This window comes from Vipera berus (assembly GCF_964194415.1).
Source record: "Vipera berus genome assembly, chromosome: 11".
Lineage (NCBI taxonomy): Eukaryota > Metazoa > Chordata > Lepidosauria > Squamata > Viperidae > Vipera > Vipera berus.
Window position 1 is genome coordinate 15,892,608 of NC_138214.1, and position 26,686 is coordinate 15,919,293.

The 26,686-nt window shown below is 45.7% G+C and overlaps 1 protein-coding gene across 2 annotated transcripts; it reads left to right on the top strand.

The window, feature by feature from the left end:
* The first annotated feature begins 387 nt into the window (after positions 1-387).
* Positions 388-25,753, top strand: AMER1 (APC membrane recruitment protein 1). Of its 2 annotated transcripts, XR_014027616.1 has the most exons (3): positions 388-459; positions 15,285-19,676; positions 20,808-25,753. XR_014027616.1 is itself a non-coding variant. In XM_081336830.1 (2 exons), exon 2 carries the CDS (start codon positions 15,357-15,359, stop codon positions 18,609-18,611), a length of 3,255 nt encoding a protein of 1,084 aa, XP_081192956.1. In that variant the 5' UTR covers positions 388-459; positions 15,285-15,356; the 3' UTR covers positions 18,612-19,679. The 2 variants fall into 2 exon arrangements, 1 of the variants encoding a protein (XP_081192956.1); XM_081336830.1 differs by lacking the exon at positions 20,808-25,753 and having other exon boundaries at positions 15,285-19,679.
* The last annotated feature ends 933 nt before the right edge of the window (positions 25,754-26,686 follow it).

Consider the following 26,686-nt stretch of genomic DNA (forward strand, 5'->3'; position numbering starts at 1 on the left):
GTTATTGTTATTGTTATTATTACTCGCGGCCACCTGAAAACGCCACCGGCCCTGCAGGGAGCCAGCCCAGCCGCCGCGACCGGCGCTCCAAGAGCCGCAGGGCAGCTCCGAGGGACCCGCGCGGGGCTCCGGGACGGGACGGGACGGGCGGGCGAGGCGGAGAAAAAGAGGCGCCTCAGCCGCGGCTGCCTTCCCGGGAAAGTTGCCCAGGGGAGGCGGGGCGGAGCGGCGGAGAGCCTCCCACCCGCCTCCCCATTGGCCAGCCCTGCCTGCCTGTCACCCGGCCACGCCTTGGGCTGGGCTGGGAGGAGGAGGAGGAGGGGACCGCCGGCCCCGCCCCCGCCCCCGCCGCTCCTGGGCGCCGGGGGGGGGAGGGGGGAGCGGCGAGGCGGCGGCGGCGGCGGGCAACTTCCTTCCCGGCGCGCCGTCTCGCGCCCGGCCGCAGCGCGGGCTGCCTCGGTGAGTGGCTCCGGCTCTCCCCCCTCCCCTCCCCTTCCCGGACCCCCCCTCCCTCCCCGCCGTCCCTTTGCAAGGCGGCCGGTGGTGTGCACGCCTCCCTCGCCTTTTGTGTCGCCTCCCGGCGGCTCCGCGGGTGTCGGGAAGGGCCTGCCTGGCTTTTGCCAAAGCCCGGCCGGGCGGGGCGGGGAAGGAGGGAGAGGGGTAGGGAGGTCGTCCTCCGCTGGGGTGGGGGCAGAATTGCCGGCTAACCCCCCCTCCCCATATCCCCATCCCCACCCTCCCTCCCTCCCTGGGTCTTCCCTTCCCGGGGTTTCGCCCGCCCGGCCGCCCAGCTTCCCTGCAGGCCAGAGGCGTTTGCCGGCGCCGGAGCGGCTCCAGGCGTGGGTGGGTGGGTGGCTGGGTGGGCTGTGAGGAGAGGAGAGGGGTCGGGTGGGGGGTGGGGTCGTCGGGCTGGTCTGCGGGAGGCTCCCCCACCCCCGCTTTAATGAGGGACCGGGCTGCAGGTGCAGTTTTACTGGGCGAAAGGTGCACGTGTGTGTGTGAGAGAGAGAGAGAGGGAGAGAGAGTGTGTGCACGCGCGTGTGAGCCCAGAAGGTCGCTCCGCAAACTGTCAAGTTCAGCGATTCTCCTGTTCGGATTCCCCTTGGCCTGCCGTGGTCGAGGGGTCGTCCCTTATACAGCTACTGCAAATTTGCATGGACTGTGTTTTGTATCTCTTTCTCTCTCATTTAACTACGTCTCATTTAACCCTTTCTCTCTCTCTCTTTCTGTCTCTCTGTTATCTATCTATCATCTATCTAATATTATTCTAATATCTAATGTTATCTAACATCTAATATTATCCTATCTATCATTATCTAATATTATCCTATAATATCTATCTATCTATCTATCTATCTATCTATCTATCTATCTATCTATCTATGTCATCTATCATCTATCTAATATTATCCTATAATATCTATCATCTATCTGTCTGTCTGTCTATCTATCTATCTATCTATCTATCTATCTATCTATCTATCTATCTATCTATGTCATCTATCATCTATCTAATATTATTCTAATATCTAATATCTATCATCTAATATTATCCTATCTATTATTATCTAACATTATCCTATAATATCTATCTATCTGTCTATCTGTCTATCTATCTATCTGTCTGTCTGTCTGTCTATCTATCTATCTATCTATCTATCTATCTATCTATCTATCTATCTATCTATCTATCTATCTATCTATCTCCATCTCAATCTATCATTATCTAATATCCTATAATATCTATCTAATATTATCTATCATTATCTAATATTATCCTATAATATCTATTATCTCTATCTTCATCTCAATCTATCATTATCTAATATTATCCTATAATATCTCTCAGATATTATCTATCTATCTAATCTAATCTAATCTAATTAATCTACCTAATCTATCCATCATCTACCTACACTACCAATATAAGGGAGATCTTAATATTAACTAATCCATTTCCAACCAAAATGATTGTCACATTAACTGCTACTTGGATACGAAATATAGCAGTTTTTTTTTAATGTGGTCCTCAATTTTGGTTGAAAAGTTAAAAAAAAATTAGGCTTGCAATATTGACATCTTAAAAAGCCTTTGACCTTGATAGAACGTTTATTTTTTCCTCCTCCTTTTTCGATATTTTCAGCTTTCTAAATAAGAAAATGTCCTTCACTTCAACTCTTGAGGACCTAAATAGGGTTATCTTGAAATCTGGGTTGAAATAATAGGGTGTATTCTTTCATTTATAACGTGGCAGAAAAAGATATTTTTTTAAAAAAAAGAAGTTGCTGATCAGAGCTGGGAAGGGGCTTTGGGGAGCCCCCACCCCAATCAGGCTCTGTTTCTCAGTGCTGGTTTTGAGAGGGTCTCCTGGAGAAGGCTGGGGGTCACCTGCTTGCTGCTCAGGGGTGGAGTGGAGAGACTGACCAGGCCAGCCGTCCAGAAAGTTTGGACAGGTTTTCCTGTTTGACTGAGGCAGTGGCTCCATCTGCATGAAGTTTCTATTGTTTAAAAAAATATTAAAGCTACAGATAGTCCTCAACTTACGACCAGCATTTCTGTTGCTAAGCAAGGAGATTGCTATGGGAGCTGCGCCCAATTTTACAACTTTTTTTGTTTTGCTACGGTTGTTAAGTGAATCACGGCAGTTGTTGAATCATGCGGTCGTTAAACAAATCGGCCTTCCTCCATTGACTTTGTTTGTCAGAATCTGGCTGGGAAGGTCGCAAATGGTGATCTCGTGACCCTGGGACGCTGCAACCGCCATAAATGCTGTGAAGAGCCGCTCACTGAGGGAAATGGCGGTTAAACGCGTGCCAAGCACCCTGAATTTTGATCACGTGACCATGGGGATGCTGTGAGAGTCATAAGTATGAGAACTGCTCATAAGTCGCTTTTTTCAGCACTGTTGGACTTAGAACAGTCGCTAAATGAATGATTGTAAGTTGAGGACTAAACAACCTGCCTCCAGAAGCTGTGGGTGCTCCGACACTGGAAGTTTTCAAGAAGAGACTGGACAACCATTTGTCTGAAACTGTATAGGGTCTCCTGCTTGAGCAAGGGGTTGGACTAGATGACCTCCAAGGTGCCTTCCAACTCTATTGTTGTTGTTATAATACTGGACGTGGCAGAGGAGGCTGAACAGCAAGGCCCAAGTGAAGCTATGTAAATGCTTCCTTTTGGGAAGTGCATTTATATGTGTGTGTGTGTGTGTGTGTATTGCTTTGCGGATTGCAGCGAAGGGGATGTTTCAGATCCCACAAGGTGGAAACTTTTCAGCTTAATTTTAAGGCAGTTGAAAAAAATGCAGTAGAAGAAATCAGATTTCAGTTTTGCCCTGGCCTGGTCAAGTCATATTCCCATTGAAAAACCCATTGTAGCCTGTTGTTGTGGCTTCTTCAAATGCCAGTTGCCAAGTGCCTGACTTTTGATCATATGACCATGAGGATATACCGGTAAGTGGAAGGACCAGTCGTTAAGTCACTTTTTTCATTGCAAATTCAAATGGTCACTAAATGGTTGCAAGCGAAGCACTGCTTTGTTCTTTAATTAAAGCGATTTTATGACACAACAATTCTTTGATATCTCTGTCGAATGCAACACTTCGTCCTATCTACCTCTTTGTACATTTTTTTAAGCATGCAGTGTGTAGATCCCTCTATTTTTATGGAATTAATACGTGCCCTTGGCTGACAATGTTTCCTGACCTAGCCTTTGACTTACTAACAGTTCATTTAATGACCGTTCAAAAGTCACAACAGCGCTGAAAAAAGTGACCTATGACCATTTCTCACATTTACAACCATTGCAACGTCCCCATAATGTAATTAAAATTCAAATGACTCGTATTGATGACGGTTGCAGTGTCCTGGATCATGTGATCCTCTTCTGCGCCCTTCTGGCAACAGAGTCAATGGTTAAACCAGATTCCCTTAACGACTTTGTTATTGACTTAACACTTGCAGGGATTCACTTAACAAATATGGCAAGAAGGGTCGTAAAATGGAGCAAACCTCACTTAACAAGTGTCTCATTTAGCAACAGAAAATGTGGTCATAAGTCGAGGATTGCCTGTAGTGCCAACATCCCAATCCTGACCTTGTTGTCACATCTCTCATGGGTGAGCCATTGCAAAACATCGTAATATTTCTGGAATTTTTTTTCCCCATGTAACCTGAGCATCTTAAGATCAGAGACTACATTTGTTCAACCAGATTTTGTCATCTTTTGTGTTTCCTGGTGATAAACTGGGACAATCGGACACCGGCATGCACAGAGATAACAAATCACAATAGCTCCTTGTTCATGAATTAAAGGCTGGCCAATTTATTGTGGTGTGATCTGTCATGGACTTGCATACCCAGGATCAGCTGTGTGGCATTCTGTCCGCAGTTGGCAGAGGCCACATATTCATGGCGTGCCAAGACAGAAGAATGTAAACAGAAGGGTCAGATGTCAGTTAAATACAACCCACACTGCAATCATTGTTTGTTAAACTGAGGCTGGAATGTGTGCAAAGAAGCTGAGAAATTATCCACAATTGATGAGTGATTTTGGAGACGTGCGTGTGTATTTTTACTTATCTATTTTTATTTATTGCATTTATATCGCTGCCTGTCTTACAGAAGCGACCCTGGGTGGTGTTGTAGAAGTAGTCTTTGACTTAACAGCCATTCATTTAGAGACCGGCATGAAACCAGGACTGAAAAAAGTGACCTATGACTTGTTTCCCACACTTAACGGCTGTTGCAGCATCCCATGGTCATCTGATCAAAATTTAAGCACTTGGCAGCTGGTTCACATGTATGATGGTTGCAGGATCATTCAAAAGAGAAGTTCATTGGAGCCAGAATTTTGACTTTTAGGATTGTTGGATAAACTGCTGGGGGGGGGAAGCTCATGGGAACTAATCCCCCCAATCCCTTTGGGGAGATTGTGGAAGTATGGAAAGATTTAGACTGTCCAATTTGGTGAAATTGACAGAACGAAAGTGACAGAAGGATAAACTTCTTTGTTTGGAGAAAAAGACAATATTACGGACGTTATGTGCGAAAATAAGAAAAAAATGCACTTGTGAAGAATATCAGAAGCTACTGCTTTATGGCCTTATATTTTGTTCTCCCCCCCATTCTCTTATTGAAATTTTAGTTTTTCTTGTTATTTCTTTCTTTTTCACTTCCTCTGCTGTAATGTAGTTAGTAGACGTTCTCATTCTCAAAACATTTAATAAAAAATGTATACACAGAGACAGATAAATATAAATGTAGATACATAGATATACAAAAACACACATACTCAAACCATTGGTTTCATTAAGGTTTCTCAGTCTGGTCAATTTTGCATTGGACTGCAAATCTTAGTGCATTTTAGGTCCCATATATCTTCAGTTTATAACTTTTTAATCTTTACTGAGTTATTTGCACCCTGCAGTTGATTTATTGCGCTTTTAAAGTATCAAGTAGAGTGCCCTGGGTTGTGTACAGATAAATGAAAAACATAAATCCAAAGCAGTATAACAATTATAACATGGCGTAATAAAACTAAACTGCACAATAATAAAGACAACCCAGTGAAGTCAAGATCAAGATTAAAATCAACATGACACAAAACAGCTGCAACGTAATACAGAGCCCAAAACATTTTAGAGATATTCTTACAGTGCTGAGGGGGAATACAAAGGCCTTTATATGTGATACAATGAAACCTTATTTATTTTATTTATTTAGTTGACCATCATAAGCCAAAAAATTAGATTTTTTTTTAAAAAAAAGATTAAATGAATAAGAATGGCATAAGAAATGACTATTAAAAGCAAAAGAGCAGAAAATAAAGAGGTAATAATTGTAGAAATAATCATTGTAAAAAAAATGCAGATCCAAGCATTTTTTAAATTTTTCAACTTTCCTAGGGCTTCTAGGAAAAGCACAGTTTCTTAGACTAGCTTTATTAAAATAAAATAAAAACCTAAGAAAAAAAAGATTAACGATCAAGAAAGGAAATAGTAAAAGGAGAGAAGAGAAAGAAAAATAGGAAATAAAAGGTCAGTAAAATAAAAAATATATAAAAGGAAATGGTTACATAAAAAGTGACTTCTAACTCTTTTTACAATAGAAATAAAATAGAATAACAGAGTTAGAGGGGACCTTAGAACGGAAGAAGCTTCTTGAACGAGAAGCAAAACATCTTCAAAGAAAAACAAGGAAGTCCAGTTGAAAAAGCGTCTTTGGGATAACTAGGACCTGGGTGACTCTCCACAGACATCAAGGGACCCTGGAGGTCTTCTAGTCCAACCCGCTGCTCAACCCTATACCATTTCAGACAAATGGCTGTCCAGTCTCTTTGTGAAAGCCTCCAGTGTTGGAGCACCCACAACTTCTGGAGGCAGGCTGTTCCACTGGTTAATTGTCCTCCCTGTCAGGAAATTTCTCCTTAGTTCTAGGTTGCTTTGCTCCTCAGATTAGTGAATGGTCTTGGTGAGTTGTGATTGTTGTAGGGAAAATAGGGGGAGGAAGATGTGTTCTGTATTTTTGCCGCCTTGAGTTGTAAATCTTCTTTTATAAACTTACAAACCTTATCTTTTGACCTGCAGCAGGATAATGATGCAAGACGAAAGCACCTCTGTGCACACCAACACTCACGCAGTCTATTCCCACTCTTAAAAGAATCAAATCTTCTATAATTTGATCTTTATGTCAATATTTGTCAACCCTTTGAGATAGGCCAAGTCAAGAAACAGGCACAGCATGCATTCCATGCCAATTTACTGTAGTACGAGATCATAAGGTAAAGGTAAAGGTTCCCCCGCACACGCGTGTTAGTCGTTTCCGACTCTAGGGGCCGGTGCTCATCTCCATTTCAAAGCCGAAGAGCCAGCACTTGTCCGAGAACGTCTCCATGGTCATGTGGCCGGCATGACTGAACGCCAAAGGCACACGGAATGCTGTTACCTTCCCATCGTAGTGGTCCCTATTTTTCTACTTCCATTTTTACGTGCTTTTGAACTGCTAGGTTGGCAGAAGCTGGGATGAGTAACAGGCTGTTATGCGGCACTCGGGATTCGACTCGCCAAACTGCCGACCTTCCGATCGACAGACTTAGCATCCTAACCCACTGAGCCACCGTGTCCCTATAGGAGATCATAACAGCATCCTAAAAGTCTGTCTGTTTCTCTCTGTCCCAACTTTGGATTCATTGCTTCTTGTCTTGCCTTCCAGTGCTTTGGAAAATAGGTTGACACCCCCTCCCCACTTCTCTTTGACAGCCCCTCAAATATTGGGCTTGGGGCTCCAATTGGGATGATTGACAGACTAATAAAAGATCCCCCCTCCCCCCCACTCATCCTATTCCTTCTTTCCCCATGTTTTATAGGGTTGTGTATTTATTATTTTTATTATTTAGTTCCTATTGCGTATAGATTTTGTAAACGCTTATATTTTTAATATTGTAAACTGCCCATAGTTATTGTGTGGTAAAATGGATGGTCAATATATTTAATAAAATAATAAACATAAATAATAATATTGCTATCAGGTCACTCCTAGTCCTGTTCATTAGACTAGATCAGGGGTAGGCAACCTTGGCTCTTTTATGACTCATGGACTTCAACTCCCAGAATTCCTGAGTCAGCTGGCTCAGGAATTCTGAGAGTTGAAGTCCACGAGTCATAAAAGAGCCAAGGTTGCCTACCCCTGGCCTAGGCTGCTTTATGACTCGTGGACTTCAACTCCCAGAATTCCTGAGCCAGCCATGCTGAGGGGAAAGGGAGAGGTTTCCAAGCTGAGCCATGCTGGCTCAGGAATTCTGAGAGTTGAAGTCCACGAGTCATAAAAGAGCCAAGGTTGCCTACCCCTGGACTAGATATACCCAATTCCCATAATTGTTGAGCCTCTGGCCTCCTAATCATCTTCCCTGCAATCTTTCTAGAGTCTCAACATCTTTTTTTGTACAGTGGTGTCTAGAATTTGACACACTATTCCAAGCGTGACCTCAACAGTGCAGTATAAAGCTGTGCTATCATCACTTCAAGTGATCTTGGAGCTCTCCCTCTGTTGATGCAAGCGAGAACCACTTTTCTGTGCAGGATTTCCCATAGATAAGGTTAGTTGGGGATAAGATAAAAGAGGTCTGATGATAAAAGGCATCGCAGGGTGGAGTGATGCATTAGCCCCCATTGTTTTGCGAATCTAAATCAAACACTCTGTTTAATCTCCGCTGTAGCTTTATCTCAGCCTAGCATAAGCCCCTCCATTGTTGTTTTTTCTTCCAAGCGAAAAGATTTTTTTTTCCAGCCATGATGAACTAGGCTCAGGGCTCAAAACCCTCAAAAGCTTCCTTTCAGCCAATATTTTGGCCAGTGGATTCTCCTATTTGCCTCTAGCGTAGCTGGACTTCAGAAAAACCTATTTACTGCTGGGGATGTAGGAAGGTAACAGACATTTGAACTGCTTGCTGTTAATGTGGAGGCCACTTTGAAGGTGCGAAACTGTTGGGTCAACAGCAGGCTAACAATCCTCTTGGCTTTTTATAGTTCAGTTACTGCTTTTATGGAATTTTAATTCTTTGGGCTGGCAGATTTGATTGTCTTCTTACTGGTCTTTTCACTAAAAGGCTGTGAACTTGATATCTTTAGGAAGACTGAAATAAATTCCTAGATACTTCAAGGCCTTGTTGGTCTCCGTCGGGACATTCTTGTTTTTCCAGTTATACTAGTGCTGTGTTTCCTGAATGCAATCACTTTCATTTAAGAATATCATAATGTCCAACTTTTCATTCTGCCTTCTGGTGATCTGGAGAAGAAGCGTATTCTTTTCATAAACAACTCAAGGTGAACATATCTAATGCTTTTTCCTCCTACAACTTTCCCCACAACAACAACACGTGAAATTTGGGTTGGGCTGAGAGATGGACCGGGCCCAAGGTCACCCAGCTGGCTTTCATGGCTGAGGCCGAACCTGAACCCACCGTCTCCTGGTTTCATGCAAAAAGTCCATAAAAGGTTTCCGGTCAGCCATCAATGTAAATGTTAACTTTTCATCAATCACAGATATTAATTTCTCCTTCTCTGCAACTTCCATCTTATTTAGCAACTATTGCTCCATTGTAGGTAGTGCCAAAGCTGTTCATTTTTGAGCATATAACAATCTCTCTTCAGTTGTCATGTATAAAAATAAAATTACGGTACATGGTTTTTTTCCCCAACTGTTTGGCCATCAATCCCCAAAGCATTCTGGCTAGGGAATTCTGGGAGTTGAAGTCTACCCATCTTAACATTGCCAAGCTTGAGAAATATTGTTGTAGAGTGTCAAGGCCTGAAATGGAGAGATCTGGCTATAGGGGAGGATTGAAATAATGGGTAGGGATTCATCATCAGCTCCTGCTTGATGTTAGTTATCTGGCACCAAATCTTCAAGGACGTCCCATTCATCCAGTTTTGATCACCACGATGTAAAAAAGATGTTGAGACTCTAGACTAGAGTACAGAGAAGAGCAACAAAGATGATTAGGGGACTGGAAGCTAAAACATATAAGGAACGGTTGCTGGAATTGGGTATGTCTAGTTTAATGAAGAGAAGGACGAGGGATGATAGGATAGCAGCCTTCCAACATCTCAGGGGCTGCCCCAAAGAAGAGGGGGTCAAGCTCTTCTCCAAAGCACCTGAAGGCAGAACAAGAAGCAACAAATGGAAACTAACCAAAGAGAGAAGCAACCTAGAACTAAGGAGAAATTTCCTGACAATTAGAACAATTAAATCAGTGGAACAACCTGCCTCCAGAAGCTGAGAATGCTCCAAAACTGGAAGGTTTTAATAAGAGACAAAACAACCATTTCTCTGAAATGGTGTAGGGTTTCATGCCTGAGCAGGGGGTTGGACTAGATGACCTCCAAGGTCCCTTCCAACTTTATTGTTATTGTTATTGTTAATTTGAACAAAAACTTGAATAAAAACAAGGGAAAAAGTAAGTATTGATTAGCAAGAGACTTCAGGTCCCAAATTTCAATGTTGTGGCTAATGCCAGGGAAATCCAAGCAGTAGGTCAGATCCAGTATGTAGTCATGCAAATGGGAGAACATTAGAACATGACCACCTTTCTGGCTAGAATGGCTTGGAGAGAGAAAGAGGTGTAGCCCTTTAATTCTATAGACTCCTTTTCCCAGTTTCTGGCAATTTCATACTTTTTAATTGGGGAAATAAAGGCAAAATTCCTCTGCTTGGCAGGCCAGCCAGGAGAGGAACTGACTAATGTGCGATGCAGGCAAATATCAATCCGTGGTAGATATCTTCAGAGGTGGCCCAGCATGGTCCATTAAGTTCTGGGCAGGCTGACTTCAGTTGAGGCTCTTCCATGCAGGAAGGAAGAGTCTAGCCCAGGGGTAGGCCACCTTGGCTCTTTTATGACTCGTGGACTTCAACTCCCAGAATTCCTGAGCCAGCATGGGGGAACTATGGCTCTTTTATGGCTCGTGGACTTCAACTCCCAGAGTTCCTCAGCCAGCCATGTTGAGGGGAAAGGGAGAGGTTTCCAAGCTGAGCCATGCTGTCTCAGGAATTCTGGGAGTTGAAGTTCACGTGTCATAAAAGAGCCAAGGTTGCCTACCCCTGGCCTAGCCCCTTGGATTGTAGGAAGTCTCCACTTGATCAGGTTGGATTCTGCTTCTGGATGGCTAGTTCTATTTACCTGTTACCTTCTGGGAGGAGACTTCGTAGCAGAACATTCTAGATTCAGCCATACTTTCATTCCATACAGTATTAACCTTGTGAACTCTCAAGCTTCCTCCTTCCGTTATATATTCAAGATGGACAGTATTTAGCATTTTATTTTTATGTATATGTAGGGGTGTGGTATATAGTATGTTTCAGGTGTGTGTCATGTATGTGTTTCACTTTGAGAGCGGGCAACTAAATTTCATTTTTGATGTGAGCCTTTCTGCCCACAGTAAAAAATGACAATGAAGATTATTTTATCTTATTTGATCATATATTCTGTAAATTGGTGATTTACTAAGAATTAGTTGTATAGCAACACATCATCTGGGCTGATAGACAGAACAGAATGGATATGCTTCTCAGACATATTTTTACTGATTTCCAGGGATTAAAGGTGGGTCTGTCAACAGCCGCTTGGCTGAAGCTGGACAGATTAAGGCAGAATTATCATGTAGATTCAGCTGAGCTTCTTTTGAAGGCTCTAATCTTTGTTTTGTGTCCTCCATGGTGCTTAAGTAAAATATTTCTCTCCAAAAAAAAATTCTGGGTCATCCCTTGGCCTTGAGAGGGTTAATAATCTTTTAGTTAAATCTTGATTGCAAGGGCTGAAGTTACTACCTGACTTTGAAGCTAGTGCCAGTGAGTCTTTTGTCAAACACCATGATTTAAGTTAGGCAGTTATGGCTTAAGGGTCAGTTGAGGGGGAATTCCCCTCCCGCCCCAAAGCTATGGGCTGGAAAGATTTGAATTGAGTTCCCAGATTTTTCTCATTTTTAACTACATATAGTTACAATGACATCGAAGAGGTGACTTATGACCATTTCCCACACTTAGACCATTGCAGCATCCCCATGGTCACATGATCAGAATTGGGATGCTTGGCAACTGGCCTGGATATATGACGGTTGCAGTGTCCCGAGGTCATGCGATCCCCTTTTGCAACCTTTTGAGTCAATGGGAAAGCGGGATTCACTTAAGAGTGCCAGTAGCTTGACAACTGCAGTGATTCACTTTGCAACTGTGTGAATAAAGGTCACAAAACGGGGGCAGAAGTCACTTATTAACTGTCTTTTTTTTGAGCTCAGTTGTGGTTGTATGTCAAGGACTACCTCCCTCACAGGAATACCGTGTTTCCCCCAAAATAAAACCGGGCCTTATATTAATTTTTGCTCCAAAAGACGCATTAGGACTTATTTTCCGGTTAGGGCTTATATTTGGGGAAATACGGTACTAAACGCATCCATCTGGCTGATGATCTTAACTGGAGCTTATTTTTGGGGTGGGGCTTATATTACCAGCATCCTGAAAAATCATGCTAGGGCTTATTTTCCAGTTGGGTCTTATTTTCGAGGAAACACGGTAGTTGGGGGTCTTGAAGTTTTTTGTCTGTTTGCAGGACAGCTAGGAAGCAGCTAGGTTGTCCCTGGATGGATTTGAGACCTTGAGATCCAAGTAATCGGTCAAAGATAGAACGATTGTGTCATGGGGACATCCCATCATCGTGCCTCTGTGTCTGTGTATGTGTGGATATCATAAATAAGGCATTTTCTGTGATAAACATTTTTGGGCTGTATATATTACATATCTGGAGGAATCAACTGATATAGGTGAAAAAAGAAAAATAATGTGTGAGCCTTCTAGGATAAGGATTGGGGAATGAAGAGTTCATAGTCCCTTTTCCTCTTTTACAAAGAGCTGGAAGAAATCTTCAAGGCTTAGTGGATTCTACTTTGATTTTTGCCAGAACAAAATAGTTGGCAGGAGCGAACAGTTATTGTGCACCCATTGGAGGTCATCTGCCTCTGCCTTCGGCTGAATTACCGAAGATGAGAAATTATATACCACTGGACTACTGAGTTTCATAAATACCTGATCAAAGGCCATAAGTGTGATGTTCTTGTTTTGTGGTGGACCGGTGTTAACACCAAAGCACTACAAATACGAGATCAGCCATTTCGCTTTTTATTGCTAACATGTTCAGAAACATAGGTAAAAGGTAAAGGTTCCCCCGCACATGCGTGCTAGTTGTTTCTGATTCTAGGGGCTGGTGCTCATCTCCGTTTCAAAGCCGAAGAGCCAGCGCTTGTCCGAGGACGTCTCCATGGTCATGTGGCCGGCATGACTAGACGCCAAAGGCGCACGGAACGCTGTTACCTTCCCACCGTAGTGGTCCCTATTTTTCTACTTGCATTTTTACGTGCTTTCGAACTGCTAGGTTGGCAGAAGCTGGGACGAGTAACAGGCGCTCACTCTGCTACGCGGCACTTGGGATTCAATCCTTAATCCAAGGATGGGCAACTAGGGCAACTTTACAACCTGTGGACTTCAGCTCTCAGAATTCCTGAACCAGCCAGGTCCATAAGGTCATCTAGTTGCCCACCCTGGCCCTAAACTGTTAAAAGTCAATAATAGGACTATCGGTTCAATGCAGGAACCCTAACCTACCCCAACTGATGACTGCTAGATGACTTCTACACGACTGCCTTCAGCTAGGGCAGGGGTCTTCAAACTTGGCCCTTTTATGACTTGTGGACTTCAACTCCCAGAATTCCTCAGCCAGCATGCCTGGCTGAGGAATTCTGGGAGTTGAAGTCCACAAGTCATAAGTCATAAAAGGGCCAAGTTTGAAGACCCCTGAGCTAGGGAATGAATGCCAGTGTGGATAATTTTATCAAGCTGTGCAACATGGGAACCAAGTGTTAAAGCTAGCCCTGATGCTTGCACTTCTCAGGCATTTTGTGAGCAACATGAGCTCATGGAATTAGAGTTTGGGCCTGTGGCTGAAGCTGTGGAGGCCATCAAAGGCAAAGTCCTTCCATTGTAACTATAGGCAGAGAGACGTTGGGCTGACGGCTCCAATTTGGCTCCAGGGATAATACAACGCAATTTTCAACCTTCTCCTGCTGAACAAAAGTTTCTCTAAAGAGGCTTTGGCCAATAAGTCAATAAAATGAACAGGATCTTGAGGACCCAAAGGTGCTTTTTTCAGGAGGCAACTGGACTTCCTTGTTTTTCTTTGAAGACGTTTCGCTTCTCCTCCAAGAAGCTTCTTCAGCTCTGACTAGATGGTGGAGAGTCAGAGCCAAAGAAGCGTCTTGGAGGAGAAGCGAAACGTCTTCGAAGGAAAACAAGAAAGTCCAGTTGCCTCCTGAAAAAGCACCCTTGGGACAAGCATGACCTGGATGGCTGAGAATCTCCATAAGATCTGGAGGAGCTTGTTTCTGGCCAGAGATGTTTGATGAAGAAGCCTAAGGTGCCAGATGTTTTTGCTAACATCTGGAGCCCACTCCTTCCCCCCCCCCCACGTTTGCCATATACTCGTGTAAGTAGATATCTGCCTCTGCAGAATATCTTAAGAGATTTAGGGGTCTTCGGAGAATTGGTGCTGGGACTCTAGTTTTTCTTGGTTAGAGTCTGAAGGTCTGGATCTGAAATGATATCTGGAAATGACCTTGGGAGACAACAAAGAGACACAGCCAAGAGAACAATCAGATAGCAGGTACCTTAGCCTGCAGCAGAAAGGTCATAATCATAATAGTAAAGTTGGAAGGGGCCTTGGAGGTCAACTAGTCCAACCCCCTGCTCAGGCAGAAAACCCAGGTGGATGGGGCAAGAGACTCAGAAGGGACCCTGCCTAGCTGTGCATCTGTAAATGTGGGGAGAAAAAACTACAGGCAGTCCTTGACTTGCAAACGCAGCTGAGCCCAAAACTTCTGTTGCTAAGCAAGGCAGTTGCCGAGTGAGTTTTGCCCCATTTTACGACCTCGCTTGCCACAGTTGTTAAGTGGATCACTGCAGTTAACTTAGTGACACGGTTCTTAAGTGAATCCGGCTTCCCCTTCCCATTGACTTTGCCCGTCAGAAGGTCACAAAACGTGATCACGTGACACCAGGACCCTGCAGCCGTCATAAATATGAACCAGTGGCCAGGCATCCGAATGTTGATCACGTGACTGTGGGGTGGCTGCGAGAGCCGTAAGTGTGAAAAATGGTCATAAGTCACTCTTTTCAGCGCTGTTGTAAGTTTGAATAGTTACTAAATGAATCGTTGCAAATCGAGTAATGTCAGAGTTACCAGATTCTATTAATGTAGAGTTAGAATAAAACAGAATTCTATTCATGGTTCTGTCCGTCTATTAAGGTTGACATCGATCTTGCAAATCTGAAAGTACTTTTCTCTCCCTTTGTCCCCTTTGCAGCCCCCAAACTAGCCAGGGTCTCTTCTGAGTCTTGCCCCACCCACATTTTCCACCCACCCCGTGGGCTCAGCTGCCTTTTATGTAACCATTCCCCGGTTGCATTTCTTTGCCTGGTCTCCCAAGGTTATTCTAACACACCATTGCAGGATCTTCTAAAGCAGCAGTGCTCAACCTTGGCTGCTTTAAGGCTGTTGTGGACTTCAACTCCCAGCATTCCCCAGTCAGCAACACCAACTGAGGAGTTCTGGGAGTTGAAGTCCACGCGTCTTAAAGGGGCCACAATTGAGAAATGGAGTTCTAAAGAGTTGCCGCTTTTCAGTATATTATCTTGATGCTCTTTCTCTTTTCTTCCCCATTCCCTTCCCTTTTTTCCCCCCTTCAGAATTCCCATGATGCTTCGGTCAAAAGATACGCTAGAGGAAGCAGCCATGAGCTCGTTGGCCTTCCCTTAACGATGCAAGCCAGAATGGCTGCCGTAGAAGCCGCCGGCATCGGTGAGAATCCCGGGGCCAAGTCTCTCTTGCTCAAAGAGGGAAAAGAGTCCCAGGAGGAAAACGGGGCAGCCGGCCACCTCTCCGAACACTGCGGGGCTTCCTTCGCTGGGGCAGAGCTGAATCGGCAACAGGCGCCCGCCAGCAAGCTGAAGAAGACGGCCTTTAAGTTCTTCGGGGGGAAGAGAAGCATCTGCACCCTGCCCAGCTTTTTTGGGGGGAAGAATAAAAACCAGGCCAAGGGAGCCTCCAAAAAGGGCCTCAGCAAGAGCAAGACCCACGACGGCATCAGCGACGTGGCGCACGAAGAGGTCGCTTCTGGATGCCTCAGGAGCCCCTCGGACGGGGGGCCAGACTTGCCTCCTCCCCAGCTTCTGCCGAGTTCTCAGAGTGCAGTTTTGGGAGCCGAGCTCAGAGCTGGCTTCGCCCAGCCCTCCAACTTTCTCTCCAGCAGCGTCGAAGGCTTTGAAAAGAAGCTGACGGGAGAGAAGTCCTTGTTCCTCCCAAGATCCAAAAAGGGGCTGAAGGGGCTTTTCAACAGCATCCGCCGACATCGGAAAAACAAAGTTGCGGAACCTGAGAAGACGGAGCTGCAAGAATGGGCTCTCCGGGACACCGCGACCGAAGAACAGCCACCTGGAAATGGGCCGGGTGGGGGTCTTCAAAGGGGGATGGCGACACCGGAAGGTGGGGAGAATTTCTCCGGCGATGCTGGGCCTCCAAGAGCAGCCAGCCACAATGAGGCGGGAGAGATGGACTGCCCGGCCTCAAGCCCAATTCGGTCTGTCGGCGAGGCAGCCGGAGGGCCGGCCAGCCTCGAAGGATCTCAGGATGGGCAGCCAAACCTGCAGGACATCTGCGGTGACTCTGCCTACGGGGACCTCCCTGAGGTTTTTGAGCCAGAGTTCCTGGAAAAGAGCACTCCTTGCGCGCCCTCCGGGGAGCAACTTAGCTTGATGTTTGGGGAGGTGACCTCCCTTAAAAGCTTTGACTCTTTCACCGGTTGTGGGGATATAATTGCAGAACCAGACATCGATAGCATCACGGAGAGCTCCACGTCTGCCGAACGCAGCCGGGAGGCTGCCAAAAGGACCTCTTGTTTGGTTACCTACCAAGGTGGAGGGGAGGAAATGGCCCTGCCGGAGGATTTAGAAGAGTACCTCCAGCAGATGTGGGCAGGAGCCATCAAAGGCGATGCAGACTCTGAAGCACATCTGCCGGAGCTCCTAACCGAATGTGACCTTCAGGGCACGGAGGAGGCCAAGCTGGAAGCTCAGCTGTACCCTGAAGGAACAAGGAACGACACGGAGCTCCTGACGCCGCACAGCGATCAACAAGAATCGGCTCCCAATAGTGATGAGGGCTACTATGATTCTACCACCCCAGGTCCTGAAGACGAAGCCGGGGATGAAGATGAAGCCGGGGATGGCTTAGATGAAATAAAAAAGGACCGCCTCCCGAGAGACAGCTACAGTGGGGACGCTCTTTATGAGTTTTACGAACCTGACGATGCGTTGATGAGCCCGTCTCATGGAGAGGGATCTTGGTTTGATGGGAAAGTGTCCCCTTCGAAGATATTTGACCAGTTCCTGGACTTTGCTCTCCCTGACGAAAAGGACTTGATCTGGCTGATGGGTCAGAAAAGTGAAGCCATGGAAGAGCAAAGGCTGGCCACCCTCCAGAAACAGCTGCTTTTTTGGGAGATGCATGGAGACCCGGCCCTGAAACATCTCCAGGAGCTTAGAAGAGACCAACATCTGAGTCCAGGGCAGCTGTCTGAATGTAAAATGCAAACAACCGGCTTAGTTGGGAAGAGCTCGAGTTACCTTGGTTGTGAGCAAATGAATCTTTGTGCTTTGGACAAGGGTCTAAGCGGTGGAAAGAAGCTAGCGGAAAACCAAGACCGGAAAGATGATTTCCACAAGAAGCTCTGTCCAGAAAAGCTTTGTGGTAGCAGCAGCACCAGCACCACCACGAAAGCACACAGTAGTTGCCTTATTCAGCCATCGGAGGAGAATAGCTCAGAATTGGACTCCAGCAGAGAACATCCGGTGTTCGATGCTTTGGCTTCGGGAAACTCTGTGACCTGCCCTCTCTACAGAGCGCATGGCCACCCCAGCTGCTCTCCAAGGGCTGACTTTCAAGAGCCCTGCCAGGAAGGCAGCGACGGACCAGAAGAAGCTGTCAACTTCTCCCAAGCCTTGGTGGAGTTCACCAGCAACGGGACTCTTTTCTCCAGCCTGTCTGAAAGTCTGAGAAGTTCCGATTCAGGCTCTGAGTTCACTCAGAACTTTCCTGACCTGCCCACAATGGTGACTTTTGACATTGTCGATGTGGAACAGGAAGGGGAAGGGGAGTGCGAGGGGCATCTGGAGATGAACACGGATGAGGACCTGACCGCCTCCTTCGAGGCTTTCCGGGACACTTACGACTCCAAAGCCTCCTTTGCTGAATGTGACGAGCGAATGTTTCCCGAGTACCCTCAGGTCTCTTCCCACTGGGGAGCTGCCAGCCTCCCTCGGCGTCTTAGGCTTCAGGAGCTTAGTCCGCCTCTCCTGGAGCCACTGTCCGTCTGCAGGAGAAGCCGATCTCTGGACACCGAAAGTCTGGAGTTTGAGCTGGCAAGCTTGCAGCTATCCAAGGACAGTTTTAGGCCGTTGGAGCCGCGGAGCGGTTCCAAAAAGGATCCCGGTCCTCTGGGATTGGGCATTGGCCAGGAAGGGGTGCCACATTCTCCAGGAGAAAGAAAAGATGGCGTGGGTGGCTTCTCGTGGCCAGGACGATTGAATGCACCATACGGCAAGGAGGAATTTTTCTTGCAAGAAACGAAAGCGGGAGAGGCTGGTTCGAATACACTTCCCTCTCAAGGTCCTTGGGGAATATTGGAGCACTCTGACACGGCTCCTCCTTGGGCTTGCCTGGGGCAGAATCTCACCAAGGAACCAGATGGAAGCAACCATCCTGTCCTTCCAGCATTGAGACCATTGACCAGGCCCTCCACTCTCTTTCTGCAGGCCCCTGTGATGTCACCAGTGGGCCCTACTCCTCAGAGGCCTGGTGGGGGCAATCTGGCTAAAAAACACGCTTGGGTCCTCCCTTTGGGAGAGAAAGGCCGAGATCTGCCTTTGAGCTTTGATTTCCCTTGCTCCCCTGACAAGTCATCAATGTGTAAGCCTGGAGACGCGGCTCGGGGGACATCTGAGCTTCACACCAAGTAGTGCTGAGACCACCTGTAGGGGCAAGGCTGAACATTGGGGAATCTCTAGACCCAGAGCCTTTGGGAGACACTTCCGGCCAGCTAGTCAGTCCATGAACGTCATTAGCCAAGTAGCTTCCTTGCGTAGGGCTCAAGCTGGATCGGAAGGGGCTTTGGTTCCGGTGGGTGGTGAGGGATACAGAAAAATACTGCAGAGTGTTGACTTTGGGTTAGAAGCTGGGAGAACCGGGCTGAAATGTCCTGCTGATGTTTCGCCTTAAAAACCGGCATGCTTGTGTGCAGAGGGAACTTCCGCGGATCCCCAAAAATGGTATGGAGAGAACAGGGGCGGTCTTGGAAGTTGAGGGGATGGGAATAAAGTCCTGGATCGCGTCCAGTTGCACCGTCATGAGAAGAGGAGCAGAAATTATTTCCCAAAGCCGACTAGGTGGCCAAAGTTAGAAGGTATATTTTGGAGGAAGCTTCCGAAATGAGAGGCTTGCTTACGGTGAAACTGGTCAACTCCTAGTTGAGTTTGAGAGCACCTATGCTGGGAAGTTGACCAGCTAAGCTGCTTTTTATTACGAGAGAATAAGAGGGCAAGAATAGAGGGGTGCTGGCATGCCTACCTTTTATGGTCCCAGAACCTCTTCCCGAATGGTTGGGGCCAATTTTCTCTTTTTTTAGTTGGGAGGGAAGTTAAGGGGCAGAATTAGTGCCTTGAGCCTTCTAAAGGCTTAGCACCCATTTTATATCTCCCCTCCACCCCAACAATGAGTCTTAGCCTAGGTGAGGGGTAGGCAACCTCGGCTCTTTTATGACTCGCGGACTTCAACTCCCAGAATTCCTGAGTCAGCTATGCTGACTCAGGGATTCTGGGAGTTGAAGTCCGCGAGTCATAAAAGAGCCGAGGTTGCCTACCCCTGGCCTAGGTCATGGTGGGAATGTGGCCTTTGACGAGTGGTGCAAGGTCTAGGATTGCCTTGAGCCAACAGGCCCTCGGGACGTATAGGATTGCATCCGTGAAGCATATCTTAAGTGCGTTTACTTGTTACAACAACGTTTTCCCAAGCTTGGCAAATTGAAGGTGAGTGGATTTCAACTCCCAGAATTCTCAGCAATGGCTGTGCTGGCTATGGAATTCTGGGAGTTGAAGTCCATATACCTTGAAATCGGCCAAGTTTGGAAACCCTGCGTCAAGAGAGTGCTGCTCAAGTTCAGCTGGGCTTTCTGTGGTTTTCTTGGCGGGGGGGGGGGGGCAGAAAACCAACCAACCTGGTGTTTGTCAACTAGGAGATTAGGGTTGCCATGGATGGGCTGGGCAAAACAGCAAGAAGTTGGCTGTTACTTAAATTAGGGCAAGATGTGATTATAGAGGGGAAATGGGTCAAAAAAAGCTCTGCGATCTGTAATCTAGGAGGATCGTACTTGGGGTATATTGCTTCTAAGGAGACATGCATACAATTAAAAAATTAAAAACACTTCTTGATACTGGAACAAAGTAAAGTCAATGCAGCGGAGGTCTTGTAACTTCTGAAAGAGCATATTTTAAACGGGGGGGGGGAAACCCCTGTGCCCTTATTTAAAGTAGCAGAATCCTGTTATTTTTTTATTATTATGGTTAAATTTTAGAACTGTGCAGTGCTTCCAATTTGATTCCAAAAAGGAGACTTGGCTTGCTTGTATGTGTTGGGCTCTGTGTGTGTGTGTGTTTGTGAACCCCGTCTATAGCTCCATTTTGTGAACCCCGTCTATGTGCTGCCATTTTCCAGGATCAGCTGGCCTTTGCAGAAGGAATCTATATCTGAGCTAGAAAAAGGATGAAGTTGCTTTAATGAGTTAGATTCAGCCTCTCTCTCTGTGTGTGTGTGTGTGTGTGTGTGTGTGCACGCTTAGAAGATCATTTTTGGAGTCAGATTCCAAGTACTGCCTGACTGAATATTTGTTGAAATCAATTTTCTAGGCTGTCTAGAATGGAGGTTAATAGTAATATTGGATGCAGAGAAGCTTCTTAGGAAATAAAGCCTCCATTAGTTGGCCAAAGTTGGCTTGGTCTCCCCTCGCAGCTCTCTTGCACTGTACCTCTACTTGTCCCAGTTGCACCTAAGAAGGATGTGCGTCTAGGTCAGGGGTAGGCAACCTCGGCTCTTTTATGACTCATGGACTTCAACTCCCAGAATTCCTGAGCCAGCTGACTCAGGAATTCTGGGAGTTGAAGTCCATGAGTCATAAAAGAGCCGAGATTGCCTACCCCTGGTCTAGGGAATTGTGACATTCCAATGGGAAAAGCTCCTTTTCTTTCCAAATAAGGCTGGCTGGTTTGGTACAAAATCCAGATGCTGTGTACCACCTGTGCACACACAGGACACGTAATATGAGGCAAAAGCTCTCAAGTTTGTCTCTCTGCCAAAGACACGGCTTCAAGAATGCCCGGTAAAGATATTTGTGGAATGAGGGGCCCTTGGTGCTCTCTGAGCTGGGTTGTTTTTTTTGCAGATATTTCATTACTCAAACTAGGTAACATTACTAATGCTAATCATTAGTGAGTAACACTGATGATGTTACCTAGTTTGGGTAATGAAACGTCTGCAAGAAAAGCTCAAAAGCATCAAGGACCCCTCATTTCAGCCCCGAGCTACAAATGTTCTCCTTTATCGATATTTGCAGAAATATTGTGCAGGAGAACTCCAGGGCGAGTCATCTCTAACAATCCGTGCAATCCTTTATTTCGTGGTTCCCCCTGGCAGCATTCAGAATTCGCAAGTGAGACAAACTTCGAAAGTCTTGCCCGGTGCTTTTTTTTTTGTAAAAAAAAAAAAAAGTTGCCGGAACTCACACGTGTCATACAACCCGCCTTGCCTACCCTACAAGGTTCCATCCGAGAAAGGTGCCGGAACTCCGTTCTGGGCGTTCTATGACAAAAAAGCCCTGGTCCTTTCCTGACTGGAAGGTTGGTGCTAATTCTTCAGAATCCTTTTTGCACAAAGATGGATGAAACTTGTTTTTTCAAAAGCTCGCGGGCAGAGCAAGCGCCGGTCCGACTTCTGCGTTATGACGAATAAGTTGATAAGCTATCTGTGATACCACCCATTCTGCATTTGGCTGCTGGAAAGCCCTTGAATCCTTGTCCCTGAAACGTGGTGGCGAAATTTTACTTTTTAAAGAAATGGGAATGAGAAACAAAACCATTGTGCTCAATTTAAGTGATAGGCTTGGGGCATCATTTAATAGCATTTAATTTCTCCCTCTAAATAGGAGCTAAAATATTTGACCCTGCCCTCTTCTGGATGCTGCCCTTGAAAAGAAAAAAACGGGCTTCTTGGCTGCTTCCATTTGTAGTAAATCAATATTTCCCAACTAGGAGTAGCTGTCCCTAGAGAGAGAAAAGCTGAAATCTGGAAATAAAATAGGGACAAAGCTACTACAGATAGTTCTTGACTTATGACCAGGATTGAGCCCAAAATTTCCCTTGCCAGACAAGATATTTGGTAAATGAGTTTTGCCCCATTTTACAACCTTTCTTGCACGGTTGTTAAGGGAATCACTGCAGTTAATAACACGGTTAAGTGAATCCGGCTTCCCCATTGACTTTGCTTGTCAGAAGGTTGCAAAAAGGGATCACATGATCCCGGAACACAGCAACCGTCATGGGTCAAGCACCTGAATTTTGATCACATGATCACGGGGATGCTGCCACACTTGTGTGGAAAACGGTGGTGTCGCTTTTTCCAGTGTTGTCGTCACTTCGAACGGTCACTGAAAAAATGGTTCTAAGTCAAGGACTACCTGGAGAGGGGAAAAGCTTGAAGTGCTGAAGTCTGTTGTATAAAAATAAAGGACAGGCTTTCAGTGTTGGGCGAAAACAAGCAAATTGGGCAGAAAGATTCTAGTCCAGTCTTAATAATAATAGCAGGGTTGGAAGGGAGGGACCTTGGAGGTCTTCTAGTCCAACCCCCTGCTCCAGCAGAAGACCCTGGCCTAAACTGTTTCAGACAAGTGGCTGTCCAGTCTCTTCTTAAAAGCCTCCAGGGAGATTTCCCTGCCATGCTAATTTTTCTTGGGGTGGGGTGGGGAGTGAACTTAACAAATTATGTCATGGCACCTTGAAAATGTTTGGGAAGAAGTTTTCCACCTGATCTCCATTTTCTCAGACTCTTCCAGTCTTGGCACTTGTGCTCCTTACCATTAGTTTGCCATCTCCTTCAAAGGGGGGGGGGAATTCTGCTCAGGATTCCAGCTGGGGAAACCTGAAACCTCCCTCCAGACTGGGTGGCACACAGAGTAGGGTGCGACTCAGTCCAACGGTAGCCTCTTTGTCAACTCCACCCATCTTAAAACATCTAAGGCGGCTTTCCTTCCGAAGGGCACGTCTTGATACATAGAGCATTGTCCCCTGTTGCTTTCAGCCAACATGACCGTTGGCCAATGTTTTAAGATCCCCTATCCCTGACTGCAAGCCTGGGTGATTCCAAGCCAAATGCAGCTAACTGGCCACAGTGTAGTGGTGGTGGTGGTTTTGGTGGTGGTATCTAAACTTGAAGAGCCTCCAAAATGTTGCCTAGCTGGGACTTCTGAAATAGGCCGGGGCGAGATTGAGAGGCATGATCTGTTGAAGGGACCTCTCTTTTCAATTGCTGCAAACGATTATTGCTGCCGATACGATGGGTAAACTTCGCTGTAACGTGTTCGTCCATTAATTGATGCTTTCAGGTGTTTGGGGTTTGGTGTGGCGTGCACATAGTTCTTTCTTCCTTTTGAATATATCACCAAAGACATCTTGTGGGATTTGTTAAATGGCGTAAAACACTTCTCTCTTTTGTTTGTTGTTTGTTTGTTTGGGGGAAAGGGATATTATCATAAGTGTTCAAACTAATAAGAATGTCTACAGATACGTATTTGTTAGCCTTCAGGTTGTAGATATTTATAGAAGTGCTTTTTCCCCCCCCTAAAGAAAACCAATTTTATAATGTACTAGGGTGCTCCGTACTTTGACTTTGCATCTGACCTCATTCTAAAGGGGCTTTCGGATTTTGGTGTTGTAGCCTTTTGGGGGGGAAAAAAAGTGAATTGTCGCAAGGAAATGTTGGCAGAATTGTGGCGAAAGGTAGTGTGTTAGAGCTGGAATGGATTTTTCTCCTGTTGTGATCTGCCTTGCAGTCTTGATTGTATTTGATTGGACATTTTCGACTTGATAACTTTCAAGGCTGAAGAAATAGAGTAGATGATGATGGCCATTTGCATAGCATCGTGTGTTACGCAGAAGGAGATCTCGTTCTGACAACTAGGAAGAAACTGCCATATCTTTGATCTTGTATTAAAATATACTCACTGCATGTAGAAAAACAAACGTCTGCCAGCTCTTTGAGCTAGCCCAGATAAGCAGCACCAGTATGAGCATTAGCTGTACCTTTCTTGTAAGGTTACATGAATAGAATCTTGCACATCTGAAAGTCACAGGCAGTCCTCGACTTACGACCACAATTCAGCCCAAAATCTCTGTTGCTAAGTGAGACATTTGTTAAATGAGTTTGGCCCCATTTCCCGACCTTTCTTGCCACAGTCGTTAAGTGAATCATTGCAGTTAAGCTAGTAACGTGGTTGTTAAGTGAATCTGGCTCCCCCATTGACTTTGCTTGTCAGAAGGTCGCAAAAGGGGATCACGTGGCACACACCTCCCGGGACGCTGCGACCATCGTAAATATGAATCAGATGCCAAGCATCTGAATTTTGATCACGCGACCACAAGGATGCCACAACGGTTGTAAGTGTGAACAATGGTCATGTCACATTTTTCAGTGCCACTAAACAAACTGTTGTAAGTTGAGGACTACCTTCATTAACCCCTTCCTTTTATTCTGCAGAAACTATGGAAGGTCCCTTCTGGGATGTTTCCCACGTCTCTTTTCCTTTCACAGACTGAGATACTTTTTTATGATGGTGGTCTAAGCTGAAGCCCTTCTTCCTGTCTCTCAAGGTTATTCACACACACAGTTACAAGAGGAGGAGGAGGAGGAGGAGGAAGAGGAGGAGGAGGAGGAGGAAGAAAAGCTTCTTCACTGCAAAGAGGACTTAAAAGTCTGGAAACATTCCCAAACCTCCCCTCTTCCCTGCTTAATTTTCTCTTCCTGTGTCTTGAGTCCTGTGTAGGTCTGGATGCAAAGGAACAGACTCGGACTCAATTCCAACAAGACTTGAGTAGTTCTAGAGCCTTGGTGGAGCAGTGGGCTAATGCCTCCTTAAGTAACACCAGCTGCCTGCAATTAGTGCAGGTTCGCGTCCCACCAGGCTCAAGGTTGACTCAGCCTTCCATCCTTCCGAGGTAGGTAAAATGAGGACCCAGATTGTTGGGGGCAATAAGCTGACTTTGTAATAATGCCGCTTGGGGGCCCCTGAAAGCCCTAATCAGGCATATACATAGAATGAAGGCTACTGCTAAGCTTGTAAGCCGCCCTGAGTCTTCGGAGAAGGGCGGGATATAAATGGGATTAAAATAAAATAAATAAATAAATAAAAAAAAGATATTTGCCCACCCCACCCCTGTCCAGAGCACTTTTTAACTCTAGTCTTGGATTTATTTATTTAAATTGATTTATATGGCTGCCTAGCTCATAGATGCAGTTCTGGGTGACTTAACAACAACAAAAACTAAAAATACGTTATATAAATATGGCGTGCCCCTTTCTTATTCAAGACTGCCTCTTTAAGGTAGTAGACCAAACTCGAGCACCAAAGCTACGAACATTAAAGCTACTTATATGATAAGGTTACATACTCTTTCAACTCTCACTGTGCCTCCCCCCTTTCTCCTGAAGAGAAAGAAGTAGGGTTAGGGTCCAGCCTGAGATGCTTTTTCAAGTTTACATTCCTGCTTTGGATTCGAATTTCTCTTGAGCTGACCATTCCTTAATCGTGTCTGTTTCTCCTTTTTCTCAAGGTTATTTTCATAGCTGGTTACAACTAGTTGTGTCATCTTGGAGACCTTGGATTGTTTTGGATTCCTAGCTCCTGTCTGAAGAGTGGATGGCAGCTGTGGCCACAAAGCCTTTTGCACAGATCCATTTAATGAGCCAGTTGCCTCCATTCCTGGATCAGGAAGCATTTCAGACAGTCCTTCATGTCCTAGTCACCTCACAAATGGAGTATAGCAAAGGTGGCCTCCATGTGGCTGCTGTGGTGGTGCAGGCAATAATAGGATATGCCGTAATCTGGTGATGTGACACCACGGTTCAATGAGCTTCTCTGTTTATCAGTTAGCTTCCAAGTATAATTCAAGATGCTGGTTACCATCTCAAAAGCTTTTTGTGGCACTGGATGTGGTCGTTTGAGGGACCAGCTATCTCTGATCATTTCTGCTCGTCTGGTAATAGTAGAGTAGAAGTACTCCAGGTTCCTCCGATCAAACGGCATCTCCTGTCAAGATCTAGGAAGCATGCCTTTCCTGTCACAGCACCTACTGTCTGGAATAAAATTCCCTCCAGAAATCCATAAGGGTTCCTTCTTGGTGATGTTCAGAAACCCTTTGAAGCCCTTGCTCTTCTCCCAGGCCCTGGGGTAGGACACTGGTTAAGCCCCATGGAACAGCCACGACTTGGATCAAGGGTTCCAAATGTGGCAACTTTTAAGACTTGTGGATTTCAACTCCCAGAATTCCTCAGCCAGCATGGCTGAGGAATTCTGGGAGTTGAAATCCACAAGTCTTAAAAGTTGCCAAGTTTGGAGACTCCTGTCCTGGATGACTGAGAATCTCCATAGACAGAGTCTCCATAGGCAGCCCCATGGAATATTTTGAGACCTCTGCCCTTGGAGCATATCCGATCTGTATCCGTTTTCATTGTTTCCTGCTTTTTAAGCATAAGCTGGTCAAAGCCCATTGGGAGTAAAGTAGCCTCTAGGTCATAAAGAAATTGAAAGAAATCAATCCAGTTTCATATTTGAAGAAAAGATGATGGCTGCCACTTCTGTGCGTGCAGTGAAAAGCAGGGGGAACATGCTAATAATAGACTGTGGGCATCAGTGTACTTAAAATTGGCGTCTTGCCTTCATTCATCTTGTCCCCCAGGTATCTTGTCCTTGAGAAGCTCATTTTGGTTTTTCTCT